Source organism: Pholcus phalangioides, unplaced genomic scaffold (assembly GCF_987345545.1).
Source record: "Pholcus phalangioides strain wild (caught in Gottingen) unplaced genomic scaffold, Ppha-v1.0 ptg000010l_1, whole genome shotgun sequence".
Taxonomy (NCBI): domain Eukaryota; kingdom Metazoa; phylum Arthropoda; class Arachnida; order Araneae; family Pholcidae; genus Pholcus; species Pholcus phalangioides.
In genome coordinates this window covers 28,729,900-28,743,488 of record NW_028301603.1, presented here as the reverse complement: position 1 = coordinate 28,743,488, position 13,589 = coordinate 28,729,900, and the positions used below count along the sequence as shown (strand labels likewise).

Genomic DNA, 13,589 nt, shown 5'->3' with positions numbered 1-13,589 from the left:
TCTGCGGAACATCTAACGAATTGGTACATGTTGGAATGTGTGTGTACGTGTAGTGAAACACACAGACACACGCTCAAAGACACACACACACATATATATATATATATATATATATATGATATATATACACCATCTTCATTGGGGGGGGGGAAGTGGGTAACAGCCCAGGATGGTAAACTGAAATTGGCAGCAAATTCTAGGAATGAGAGGTCAATAGAATTGGGAGAAAGTAGGCAAAATTTTCGCAACCTAACAAAAGGTCTGAGAACCGCAAATCTGCCTATGTCGACGAGGAATGACCTGGTGGGGTAATCAGATGCTCAAGGCGAGAGTACTTTAATATTAGCATTTTAAGTTGGCAGAGATGAGATTATCATTTAGTGTCAAAATCAAATTTATATTTTAAGGAATGGTACCTTTGCTAAATATCACGCAAAGGATTCTGGGTGTAGAACATTTTCCAGTCCTTACCGAGAAGTTTATGCATACTTATCTGCTTTCTAGAATCACTACTACTACTACTTGACCGTGCATGCACCTTGTACACATTCCTATGCAGAATCTCTAACGAATTGTTACCTGGCGGAACGAATTGTGTATAGACGTGTTCCTAACGTATTTATAAACGTCAGAGCTTGTTTCATGTTACACTGGTGCTGTCATCTGTCTTTGATATTTTTAAGTAATGCAATGCTTAACACTTGAATTTTCATATTATGTGCAATGGTGGCCTGCTATCTGCGGAGACACTTTTTCAAATGGGAAAGCAGCTCGCATATGTGCCTCAAAGTTGGAAAACTGCTTACCCTAGTACGTGTAAGAGGATTAGATGTAATACATAAATCTTTTTTGCTCATAATTTGAATTAGCGATAGGTTTCAATATATTCATAACTTGATGTACAAATGAAGTTATTATAATAATAATCACCTCGTCTTGCATAACAGAATCGGTGGGCTTGACATCGGTTAAAATGGTTGGTGCTATGTACCTTTCATTATCATCGAAAGAACCACCAAGAGCAATATTACCGCAATCAAGGTATTTTTTGACTCGCCTAAAAATAATAATTATGTTAAATAAACTTATTTATGTAGCAGCACACTTAGAATGAAAAATGAACTGTGCATGACATACAGTTGAAATTTATAGCATCATCTAATGAGCTGATGTTTCCTCACAAAAAATGTTCTCAAACAATATAAGAGGACCAATAATAACCAAGAGTTTTTTAAGAAACCTACGATTGATCTATTAACTCGACAGAGCATGGCGAATGAGAATCAGGGAGAGTTTCCGTGTGAATCGAAATTCCATTTAAAAACTTAATAAGAGGGATTTTTCATTATTAAAAGCAAATTGTAGAGATTTTCCCCTTTTGCAAATACATGAAACCCATTGTCGATTAATGCCAAATGGCCCATCAACCAGTAGGTTAAATTACACGTCATTACTACTCTCAAATCAAATAAGGTTCACAAAAAATGAGATTGGGCCTGAAACTGGACATACACACTTAACGGGACATGGTCAAAGCAGATACAAGTCATCTTGTCAATTTCGGATGTCAAAAGACAAACTGACGCAGGCTGTTGGAAAATTGTCTTTCCCCCCTCCCCTGAAAATGAAATATTTTTTGTGATTTGATGCAATGGCGACAATTTACATAACGCCTGTGACATCATTTCGGGAATAAAATATGAAAGCGAGTCTTTTTTCCAGGTAAATTCTTTGGGAATAATTTTACCCCTAAAAGTAGAGATTTTTTTTTACAAATCCGGTCAAGATTCAGGAGATTCAAGAAATTTTCGAGTCCAAACTTGGGAGCCTTCTCGAAAATCCAGGAGACTTGGCAGCTATGACATCGGGTCCAACAGACACCATGGACGCACTGATGATCCCATGACCCAAACGAATCTATGTTATAAAAGATAGGGTCCAACAAACCCCATTCTAGCAATAAGGGCAATCTGCTGAAGTTGTACAAGTGCGATTTTTGAACTTCAAAGTACAAAGGCGAGTTGATCCACCATTAAGAAAAAGAAAAGTCTTTGCGGACAGCAATCGGGCCTGCAACATTTAAAATTCACACATAGCACACAATACAGGCAAAAAATGAAAGGAAGAGCATTAGCACTGCCTGTCGACAACTGCAAAGTTAAAATGTCGAAAGATGCCAATATTGGCATCTCCAAAAATTTGTGGGCCCTGGGCACGGGCCCCATTTGTCCATGTGAAAAATTGGCCCTGCCTCAGAGGAATGTTTATGAGTATGAGGTGTGTATATATATGGTTTATTAGTAGAGCACGTGGATGGCACAACAAAAGGTTACGTGCATGCTTAGGCTAGCTAAATTTAAAATCAGTGACAAGTGTTAAAACACCCGTACAAAATAAGTGAGATGTGAAACATGATTTGAGACAGTTTCTCTGTGCAGCAGTTACTTTAATAACACCTCAGACGTTAGTAAATGGTCGGCAAGAGATTGAGTGCCATTTGGACACCTGCGGAGCCTCTAATGGAACTCGCATTACATAAGCAATCGTGGGTGGCTTTCCCACTACGAGTCCTTACTTTTAGATACCTATAGCCCGAACAACCTGCATATATATTTGGGAAATGCGCATTTAGCTTGTTGGACAAACACTGAAATACAGTGAAATCTCAATAATTTAATGTGAACGATACAGTAAGACCATCGTGGATTACTGAAAACTCAGATTGTCAGAAAAACGGCTTCCTGAGTTGGAGGGGGATTCTTACTTCTACTTATTATACCCTTAATTCAATGGCTTAACTCATCACACAACTGCCAAGACCCATAGATTGGTTAAGACTGGCTGACAGAGGCTCTAGGACTGCGGGGAGGGTGGTATTAATTTTCTTTCTGCACTATAAATTTCACTGTGGAAGGCTACTACTTCACTGTGAAACCTGGGGATCCACCGAAGGCCCCAATCTAGGAATCAAGACTTCCTTCCCACTGAAATTACCCGCATTCATGACAAAAATGGGGTAAAATAAAACAAAACTCATGCTTGGCAAAAAAAAAACCCAGAGGTTTAGAAAAATTCCAGCACCTTGAAGTTTAGAGACTCGAATTATTTATCACGACTCTACTATAGAATAAAAACTTTAACGCATTGAAAAACAGAACTCACATGTACCTACTCGAAATGATCTTTGTTCACGATTCTTGCAAGATCCGGCGAACGTTTTGGATCTTCTCCGAAGAAATCAAAGATGATTTTCCTCGACATTTTGATAAATTTATTTTCCATTTCTTTGGAGCAAAGGACGTAGTCCGGAGCCACGCAGGTCTGGCCCAAGTTGAGCATTTTCCCCCAGATTATGCGCTTGCAAGAGAGTTCAAGATCAACATTGTCATCTATGTACACAGGGCTGCAGGAAAAAGATAACACGAATATAGATTTTTGCCGAGCCATTGTAATTTCATGATAGACACATAGAATATAAAAAGGTTTATAGAAAATTCACCTACAACAATTCACCACCATGCAATTCCCCACTAGGAAAATTCATAGACCAACAATTCATCAGTGGAAAATTTACAACTATGAATTCCCAGATAACAGTTCGAGTCAGTGAGCAAGGAATGAGTGAAAGAGTAAATGATACAGTGGTTAGCGTTGGTGAGAGAGCCAGTGACTGAGTGAGCAACCTAGAGATAGAGCAAGTGACCTAAAGAATGAGTGGGCGATCTAGTGAGTGAGTGTCATAGTGAACGACCCAGTGTTAGACAGTGATTTAGTGAGCGAGCAAGTGACAGAATGAGTGACCTAGTGAGTAAGTGCGTGACCTGGTGATAGAGTGCGTGTGACAGTGAGGGTCTGGTCAGTGAGTGAATGACATGGTGAGCAACCTAGACAGTGAGTGAGCAACCTAGTGAGTTGATGATAGAATGAGTAACTGAGTGACCAATGTACTGAGAGAGTGATCAAATGACATAGTGAGTGACATTTTGGGTGACCTGGTGAGTGACCTCCTTCATTCACTCACTTGATCGTTTATTCACTCGTTCATCCACTCATGTCTAACTTGTCTATGAATTTTTCCATTCGATGAAGTGTTGGTCGGCGAATTTTTGTCCATGAATTCTCCAGACACGGAATAAAATGCTGTATTTACTCGAGTCAAATACTCACTTTTTCTTTAAAATAAAACATTTTTTCCATCTTAATGCAGATTAAAATCGGTGGCAACATCAGGAAAAATATTCATTTTGAGAAATAAAGCGTGCATTTCATTGAAATAAATATAGTGTAACTGCAATGCAAACTCTGTTATAAGGACATCAAAGATTCCATGAAAATTTTCACCTCTAACCGAGGTGTCATTACAACTGCAGTTGGCGTTATATACCAAGGGTGTTCAACATTTAGGAGAGTGGGGGGTTACTCCACTGATTTGAAAAATATGCTGTGGATCACTAAAGTGATCTGGTAGTGCAGAGCATGCCACTTAAATGATGTGGAACTGCACCTCTATCATCGAAATCATATATGCTGAACCTATGGCACTGCGACCTCAAACCTAATTTTGTGAAAATGAACTTGAACTAAGAGGAACATTACCAGATCACTTAAATGAACTGCAGTACATTTCCAGATCAATTAAGTGAGCTGCAGCACATTTAAATACCACTTAAGCAGCTCACTGCACATTTCCAGATCGCTGAAGCGACCCCAGCACATTTACAGATTACTAAAGTGACTCGTGGCTCATTGACAGATCACACTTAAGTAACCCACGGCACATATTTCTAGATCATTTAAGTGGCTCACTGTTTTCAAACTAATGAAGTAGCCAGCATTCTCAAAAAGGTTGAGTACCCTTGATCTAAATGATCTGGAAATGTGCCACTTCGTTCATTTTTAAAAAAATTGAGTTTGAAGTCACGGGCCACATTTGGCCTGCATGCCATGAGATGAACATGATATGTACATAGTATATGAAAGTATTTCGTTGTGATCAGGGCGGCAGTATTTGAACAAGAAAAATATGTGTGCGTGAGTAATCATCATAATCATGGTAAATACTGGCGATTGAAAATCCTTGCTGGAAATCAAGGAAACTGATATTTTCTGGATTTTATGATGAGGTGAACTTGGAAAGAAAAGTCATGGTCTCCGCAGGGACCATATAACTTTTCCCGTCTGCCTATATCTCTATCTGGCCATCTATCTAAAAAAGCCCTCTATCTCTTGCTATAAGCTCTAGCATATAAAGAAACCGTTGGCGGGAAATAGTGTTACAGCAAGTCTGAAGTGTATTAAAATGTATTTCATGAAGAAAGAAAAGTTGAACATGGATTTTGTAAATTATGCAAATTATTTCCATACCCAGAACTGCCAACTACTGCCGTTGTACTCGAGGTGGTATTTCCGGCCACCACTCGGAAGTTTGACTGTATTTGATACCTCAAGTTACAAATTGTGATGGTAACGTTTTTTGTAAAGTTACTTGTACCAAGGAAATTCATGGCCCACAAGTGCTGTACTTGTCATGTTGTGAGGATGCGTATCCTAACTCATATATCTAGTCCACAGACTCAAAATTTTGAACGCATCTTACTCCAAAATGACAGTTTCAACCAGGACTCATATGCCCCCCCCCTTTTTAAAACCCCAAAATATTCTGGGGGCCATGGGCGAAAATCAAATAGAAGAAATGCCACAGCAAGAAATACATTTAAAGTGAAGTAACAGTGTTTTAACAAGGGCAGTAATTAGAGTGGGGGGAGCAACCGCCCCGGGCCATAGCCAGAAATCTATTTCAGGGAATGCCCAGTATTTTGATGGGGAGAAGACCAAAGTGATGAAACAATACATTTAACCACATTTATCCCATGAAAATCAGTCATTTTTTAACATTACAGGGGAAGACCAGACCATCTGCATCCCCTCTCGTTACCGCCTTGCTTGGAGCAGCTTCATTGAGGGGGGGGGGAGGACCATGCGCTTGGATAAAAACAATTTACTTATTGTTTTTACATTATCGATAAAGGAGTCTATGGAACACAAGTAGTTAATCACCCCCTGCTCAAGCTCACCAATACTCATAAGAAAAATACTTTTTAAAAAGCGGTTGTTCTCACCTTTTGCCTCCAAGTTCCAAAGTAACTGGTGTGAGGTATTTATTTGCAGCTTCCCTGACTTTTTGGCCAATATGAGGGGAACCCGTATAAAATATATAATCGAATCTTTCCTCTAAGAGCTGTTTGGTCTCATTCGCATCACCATTGACAACTTGATAGCAATCCTATATATAGACAAAATTCAACATCAGTAACAAGTTTATATAACGAAACACAATTTCTTTCTCCATTTTTTGAAGTAACTCAAAAATAACGAAACAAATTTATTCTGAATGTTTGGCTAAGAATATCAAGTTTTTTAGACGATTCATCCACTTGATGGACCGGCATCTTCAAGGGAGATGCAAAGTTGTCGACAGGGGCCCCCCATATTTAAACTTCCTTTTTTAGCGATTGACCCAAATCCCTGCCGTTTTCTGTCTGTGTTGTTGATTTGCTGACTGAGCTGAAGAGTGATTTTGCTTTCCCTGGTAAACCACTCATCTTTGTGAACGTTAAAAGGAAAAAAATCATGTCTCAACTGAAACAGGAGATGAACACTACAGACAGTAGCTAATCTGGAAAACAACAGCAGTATATATTCAGACCAATTGTGATAGAGAGCCGTTTAAGCTAAGCGGGGAAGAAAAAGCAAATTATGAAAGCCTGCATGTGTGTGTGTGGGGGGGGGGAGGGGGGAAATTCGGCATATCGGAAGTTTTTTTCACCGGAACAGATTGGTTTCTTCATTTGATGTAGATCACTGTGTTACTAGGCTATGGAACTACCCACACCCTATGTCTTAAGCATTCAATACATCTATATAGGTATAGGGTGTGGATGCACCAAGCTGTTTAGGTACACCTGAATGGTGTGGAAGCACTCAGGGTCGCAACTAGATGCTTGGTCAGCTGGAGCAAGCAAGCAAGCATTTTGGCGCCCCTTGTAATGTTGAAGGAGGTTAAAAGGGTGAAATTTGTATCCCCTCTGGTCCAGCACCTGGGGACACCACAACTGCCTGCTTCCCCAGTTGCGGCCCCGGCCCTGGAAGCACTGAACTTTAGGTATGCTTGTACACGCATACCTGAATAGTGTGCATGCAACAAAACTGTTCGGGTATGCTTGCACAGGTATATACCTGAATGAGGTGGATGAGTTGAACATTATGTATACCTCAATGATGTGGATGCACTAACAGTTCAAGTATACCTGTACAAGTATACCTGAAGGATGTGGATGAACCAAGTTGTTCAAGCATGCCTGTATAGGCCACACCTGAATGGTGTGGATGCACCTGACTGTTTAGGTATACCTGCGCAGGCAAACACATGTGTAAAGCACACTTCACACATACATTTCAGATTGAGAAAAGCTGGGACAACTCACTTACCGGATGCATGTATTTTGGAACTAACAGCGACAAAAGCTTTGCTATAGCCGGCGATTTCTCAGATGGTTTGAGGATAGCACAGTTGCCTGCCGCAATCGCACCCATCAGTGGACTGACGACAAGCATGAGAGGAAAGTTCCATGCTCCTATGATCAGAACAACTCCATAGGGCTCGGGGAAAATGAAAGCTTTGTCCAAGATGAACACTATGTTTGTCTCTGTCTGGAAGAAAGCACAAAATATAAACAGGTTTGTCAATTGTAGAAATACAAATCTGAAAAGCTCAGTATACGCAAATAAAATTTTATTGCACGTGACATAGCTGCCAACTTACAAGAATGATAATTAGGGCGATTTTTATGCCAATCTAAATTCTGTACAAAAACCGCAAATATCGAAGGGATCTTTGAAAAAATTTTCTGGCTGTTACGCCGAAACTAATATTTGGAATGAAAAGTGATTTGTCTCCTGCGGGAATCAAACCCTGGTCCCCCTTACATACCGGGCAAGTGTGCTAACCAATACACCAGAGACACACATTTCAATTCCTTATACATTGCATTAGTAGTAGCGTGAAGCGCTGAGTGGAGACATGGCAGCCTCCCTAACTGCAGCAATTTTCACCCCAGTTGGCTTTTTGTATTAAGAGATGGTATTTTTTTGGCCTGAAATATACTGAGAAATATTTTGGGCCAAAAAAATACCATCTCTTAATACTTTGAAAACAAATTAGAGGTTCCCCCCATTGAAAAAATGTGGCATCAGCAATAGGCCCAACCATCATCTAACAGTAGATTAAATAGTTCTTAGTTATATATTAATAGTTACTATATTAATAATTAACTAAAATTCAGATCATGTCCACAAAATATCATTATCTGAACTGGGACAGAACAGATTTGGACATTAAGTCATCCGATACACAACTCATCACGCCAATTTGACTGTCAAGAAGCCGAACCGATGCTGAGTGTTGGGTGGATTTAGTCTCCTCCCACCAATGAAATGTTTCTTTGTGGATTTGGTGCAATTGCAACAATTTACTTCACAAACATGACATCATTTTGGGAAGAAGAAAAAAACAGAGGTACGAGACTTTTTTTAGGGTAAACTCTTTGAAGATAATATTTCCCCTAAAATTGAGGATTTCTGGAATCAAAGCCATTATTTGGAAGATATAAGAATTTTTCAGGGGCTCTTAGGAATAGAGTAGATATTCCGAAGACACTGCAGCTACGAAGTCACACTGTCGTGAATTAAGGTTGGGGTTTCAAAGCTATTTTTATGGATACCGAAAGCGTAATGGAAATATAAAAAACCACAACAGGTTTTACTCACAGGCTCTGGTTGTATCCATTTGTGCAGTTCATGAACCATTGCTTTGATATAGTTTTTCCCTGTTTCTACCTCTGCCAGCAGGGCTTCAGTCAAAGGCTGAAAATGATAACCATGTAAAATAACAATGGAAGAAAACAAAATTAATTTTAACGCTTAGCGAAATATATTCCAGACAATAAGTAAGCCACCACCAAAACCCTTTGATCCAGAATATAATTGAAGAATCACAAGAAATACACTTGAAGCGCTGCTAATCAGGATACTACTGTATTTATCGATTAGATTGATTAAGCAGTTATTGCTTTGTTTGGAAAATATTAATGTGCCCAAGGAATTCTTATATTTGGTGTCATTTTGTGTGAGAAGGCACAAAGCGATGCTCTTCAATAAAGACTGGGTGTTAGCAAATCGATCCTGACAGGCCAAGATTGGCTTGACAAATTTAAGAAATGGCTCAGGTGGAATTCCACTACTACATTCAAGAAAAGTTCCGAGACTTATTTTATGATGGAAGAATGATAACTACCCTATGAAATTATGTATTTTTGCACATAAAAAGTCACACAGGGCAAGATCAGGGGAATAAGCTGTGGAAGCAGCTGAATGTGATGTTTCGACAGGTAATCTAATATCAAGATGGATGTGCAAGTCCTTAAACATCTGAAGGATTCTGTGAGATGCAAGCAACGAGACCTTTGGAAGGCCAAGTCGCTAGTGCTCCATCATAATAATGCACTGGCTCACAGGTCCCCTGGTGTCAGATTACCTGTCAAAACAATCACATTTCGACAGAAATGAATTACCTTTTCGGGAGATAATATACTAGGGAAAAAAACATGCGTAGACCCAAAAAAGGAACCATGGCTAGACACATTCCTTCATCAAAAGCAAAGAAAAGAATTGGGAGATAGCGAAAATACTCTTTATAGTGGGAGTTACTTGCAGTTCAGACAAAGAGTCAAATAGAAATGACTGGCGACAAGAGAAAAAAGAAGAGGAAGAAAAAGAAAAAAGGTGGAACCAATCACAAACGAGAACGTGATATTGATGTCGAAAAATAATTATTGTAGAAACTGTGTGTGTGGTGACAGAGTTTTTGAGAAGGGTGGTGTGCTGGTTTGGTCAACATCTGATGAAAGAGCTTCACACAGTTCTAAAACGCATCTAGTCGTGGTTTCTTTTTCCAATTTTGGGTCTACACATGTTGTTTTTCCCTAGTATATTCACATTTCAATACTTCTACAACCAGCTAATTTCTCCCGATCTTGCCCACGTAACTTTTTCCTTTCTCCTTGGATAAAGACTGTTTAAGGGAGAATGATTTTCAGGTTTCAAAGAAGTGCAGCGACAAAGTCACTGAAGGGGTGTGACAAAGCTATGGCAAAAATTCATAATTGCATAAGGTATTTATTTTGAAGAAAACACAAAAGAAACAGATTCTACCAGTATCCATTCTCCCTGTAATCAATGGAAATTTTTGAATGTACAGTCGAATCCTGTTATAACGAACACCAAGAGACCGGAGGAATCATTTTGTTAAAACGAAATTTCGTTATAAAGGAATTCCAGGTTACCTAGCATTGTTCCTTATGTAAACTTATTTTAGGGATTAAAAAGTGTTCGCTAAAACGAGATTTTTGCTATAATGGTATTCGTTAAAACGAGATTTTCGCTATAATGGTATTCGTTAAAACGAGATTCGACTGTAATAGTTCTGGATATGTATGTACAAAAGCTGACATCTGGCGAGATAAATTTACCTGTGATTGGCCGGCTGTTGTTATTTTACATTTTCGGGGATTTGTGGCTACTGACCGAGTTTCTTGGTATCCAAGATGATTCAGTGTGCCCATGCTAATTAATTTTCATACACACACAAGTACTGGTGAATAAATATTTTGTTAGTCCAAGAATGTAACAGGATATTCAAATTCAGTAGGTAACAAAAATCTATCAAAACTCACTTTCCTCATGTCACTGCGCAAGGCATCGATGAAATCATCGCTGTTCTCGTCAAGAAGGCGATACAAGGCATTCAGCTGATCGACTCGGAAATCTAATGACTTGGTAATATTCCTGTTGAAAGCGTTTCGAGCCGTTGATATAACCTGCAGAATGGATAATGAATGACAATCAGCAAATATGTGCTCATTAAACATCCAAAATGGGGGCGATCATTTATGGTCAGCAGGCGAGCAACGACATTCAAATAACACAAGTTTGTTGCTTAGAATAGGGGATTCTTAACTTTTTGTGTTCCACAGACCCTTTGTACGGGAACCCAGTGTCAATGAAATAGCCACAATACCCAGAACATCAGACCCACCTGCCCCCCCCAAAGGGGAAAAAAATAAACCTAAGGGAAGCCATGACAGGTAATTACGGAGAGCCACAGAGTGATGATGATTTTTCTAAGTTTGTAAACATGTAAGCTGTGACTTTTAGATAAGTACGGGAGCACGCAGAGCATCACGGAGAGCCCCACGATGTCTAGATGGTCCAGCATACAGCCCTCTCAAGACAGAAGCAACTCACTTACCTTCAGTCTAGGAGTCCTCCACCTAACCAGATCATGGCCGTCGCGCTGTCTCGATGAAAAGATATAAGAAGGTGGGATCGAAGAAGACCTGCACCATACTGGAAAATGTATGTATGTCAGTGGTTCTTAACCTTTTTCGTGACACAAAACCAACAAGATCAGCTTCGCGACCCGTGGGAACTGTTTGGTTTTCAAAACTAGTTAAACCAGCGGCACAATAAGAGAACTAAGTGAACTAACTAACTTTTATAAGAGAACTAAGTGAATTTATATGACTTATCTAGGAAGTCCCTGCGAATACACCCATAGCTGAAGAATTCATGGCTTTAAGAAGAATTGTGCGATCCATCTTGAAAGCCCCTGCGAAGTAAATTTGGGCCATGACCTATAACTCAAGAATCCTTGGCTGCAAATGGATTTGTGTGGCAAATATCGAAAGCCCCTGCAAATAAAAATTTGGGTCATGACTCACTGCTTAAAACCCTTGGCTGTAAGTGGATCAGTGCCGCCCTTGCGGCGAAGAATCCCTTGCGGTTCAAGTTTGGTTTGTGACCCATAGCTCAAGAATCCCTGGATGTTAGTGGATTTAAACGACCTACCTCAGAAACTGACCCACAGGATAAGAACCCCTGGTGTCATGTTGTAAACCTAACCTGAGTAAAGTTTATCATATAATCTAGAGATTCCCTTGGTGATTTTTTTAATTTCCTTATTGAAAGTTTGGCGATTTTTTTTCTATTGGTGCTGGGTTGCCGTACTTTCTGTGAAGGTGGCGCTGATTGTTATGCAAGTCCTGGTTTTTATTATGTTCAGTCCCGTATCCAGTCTAGAGTGTAATATTTTTTCATCTCCATCCCCTATATGGTCTAGAGCAGTGGTCGGCAAACCGTGGCTCGCATGCGGCTCTTTGACCCCTTGAATGTGGTTCTTGTGGGCCCACGTGGTACATTCACGTGTCTAAACATAATTTTTGCAAAATCATATTTAGACATGCATTTTGGCCATTTTGTTTTCACTCCTTTTCCTCCCAAGTAAGTCATCTTTTTCACAGGTTTTTGCCGAAAAAAAAAAAGAGTGAAAGCTTAACGCTGATGTCACGTGACACTTCCACGACCAATCAAAACTGGATTTTGGGTCAAAACTGGGAAGTTCGGGATAGAGTCGAAAACGAGGCTTTTTTCCCTTAGGTGCTCTGGGATAGACGAAACAAGAATACAAGAGGATTGGAAGGGGTCGACCTCAACGAACGTACCTCACAATCAGATCGAGAATGTTTTTAGCAAAATCCAGCTGAGTACCTTAATTAACTAATAACAAAGCACCTGCCTATATAGTTTAATTTTAAAAATTTGGCTCTCAAAAGAAATTTCAATCGTTGTACAGTTGCTTTTGGCTCTGTTGACTAATGAGTTTGCCGACCACTGGTCCAGAAGAGTGATTCCCAACGTGGGTGTTAATGCCCCTTGGGGGGCGATGGAATGTTCCAGGGGGCGGTAGAAGCTATGGGTTCAACATAGGATCCTATGGGTTAGATTGCATTGGGGGGCGATGGGGGAAGAAAAACATTTTTAACGAAGGAGGTGATGGGGGACAGAAAAGGTTGGGAAACTTGTCTAGAATGTCATTTTTTTTTAACAGCCACAGTGTCATCCCTTTTTAGTGATGTGTTAAGGATTTTTTTTCGGCATCCGTAGCGTCAGTTACGGTTTAGGCGACTTCTCGCCGGGTTGTGGATGCATTTGGAGCCAAAAATCGCCACCTCTGGATTATACTACAGCTATTCCCGATAAGCGCGAAGGGTTTCGATGCAGATGAGACTGGAGGGGTCCACAAGGGGCCACGGTCAAGAAACACTGCGATAGTAAACCAATCTTACTTTATATGCTACATCTTTGAAGGACGCTTTCAATGTTTACAAACATTTGACTCTGAGAGACTAAGAGTTGTTTGCTTCTTCCAATTAGAGAACCTTTAAAAAATAATAATTTCCGTGACAGTTTCAATTTTGTTTTGATAAAATTCCAAAAAACTCCAAATTTTATGACGAAAAATTTTTATACTTTTGCGTTTCATGCCTATATTTTTCTTCCTCTGTTATGATCCAATATAGAAACGATTGGCGACTATGAATCAGTCAAGGTCGTCCTAAAGAGTCATTCGATTTATTTAAAAAAGCAAAAAAGTTCTTTTTTTCCGCATATGGCTTTTCCTTCTCATGAAAATA

The 13,589-nt window shown here is 39.7% G+C and overlaps 1 protein-coding gene across 4 annotated transcripts in view; it reads right to left on the bottom strand.

Moving 5' to 3' along the window:
* The window catches only part of LOC149081227 (aldehyde dehydrogenase family 3 member B2-like), a 39,367-nt gene that overhangs the window by 6,837 nt on the left and 18,941 nt on the right, over positions 1 to 13,589 (bottom strand). For 3 of the 4 annotated variants that reach the window (XM_089238058.1, XM_089238056.1, XM_089238059.1), the window contains exons 3-8: positions 10,791 to 10,934; positions 8,827 to 8,922; positions 7,489 to 7,710; positions 6,120 to 6,283; positions 3,173 to 3,403; positions 931 to 1,057 (exon numbers count right to left, since the gene is read on the bottom strand). In XM_089238058.1, the coding sequence (XP_089094184.1) occupies positions 931 to 1,057; positions 3,173 to 3,403; positions 6,120 to 6,283; positions 7,489 to 7,710; positions 8,827 to 8,922; positions 10,791 to 10,934 (984 nt within the window). Of the gene's footprint in view, positions 1 to 930; positions 1,058 to 3,172; positions 3,404 to 6,119; positions 6,284 to 7,488; positions 7,711 to 8,826; positions 8,923 to 10,790; positions 10,935 to 13,241; positions 13,299 to 13,589 lie in introns of those variants that run through there. The other variant, XM_089238060.1, reaches the window with a different exon arrangement.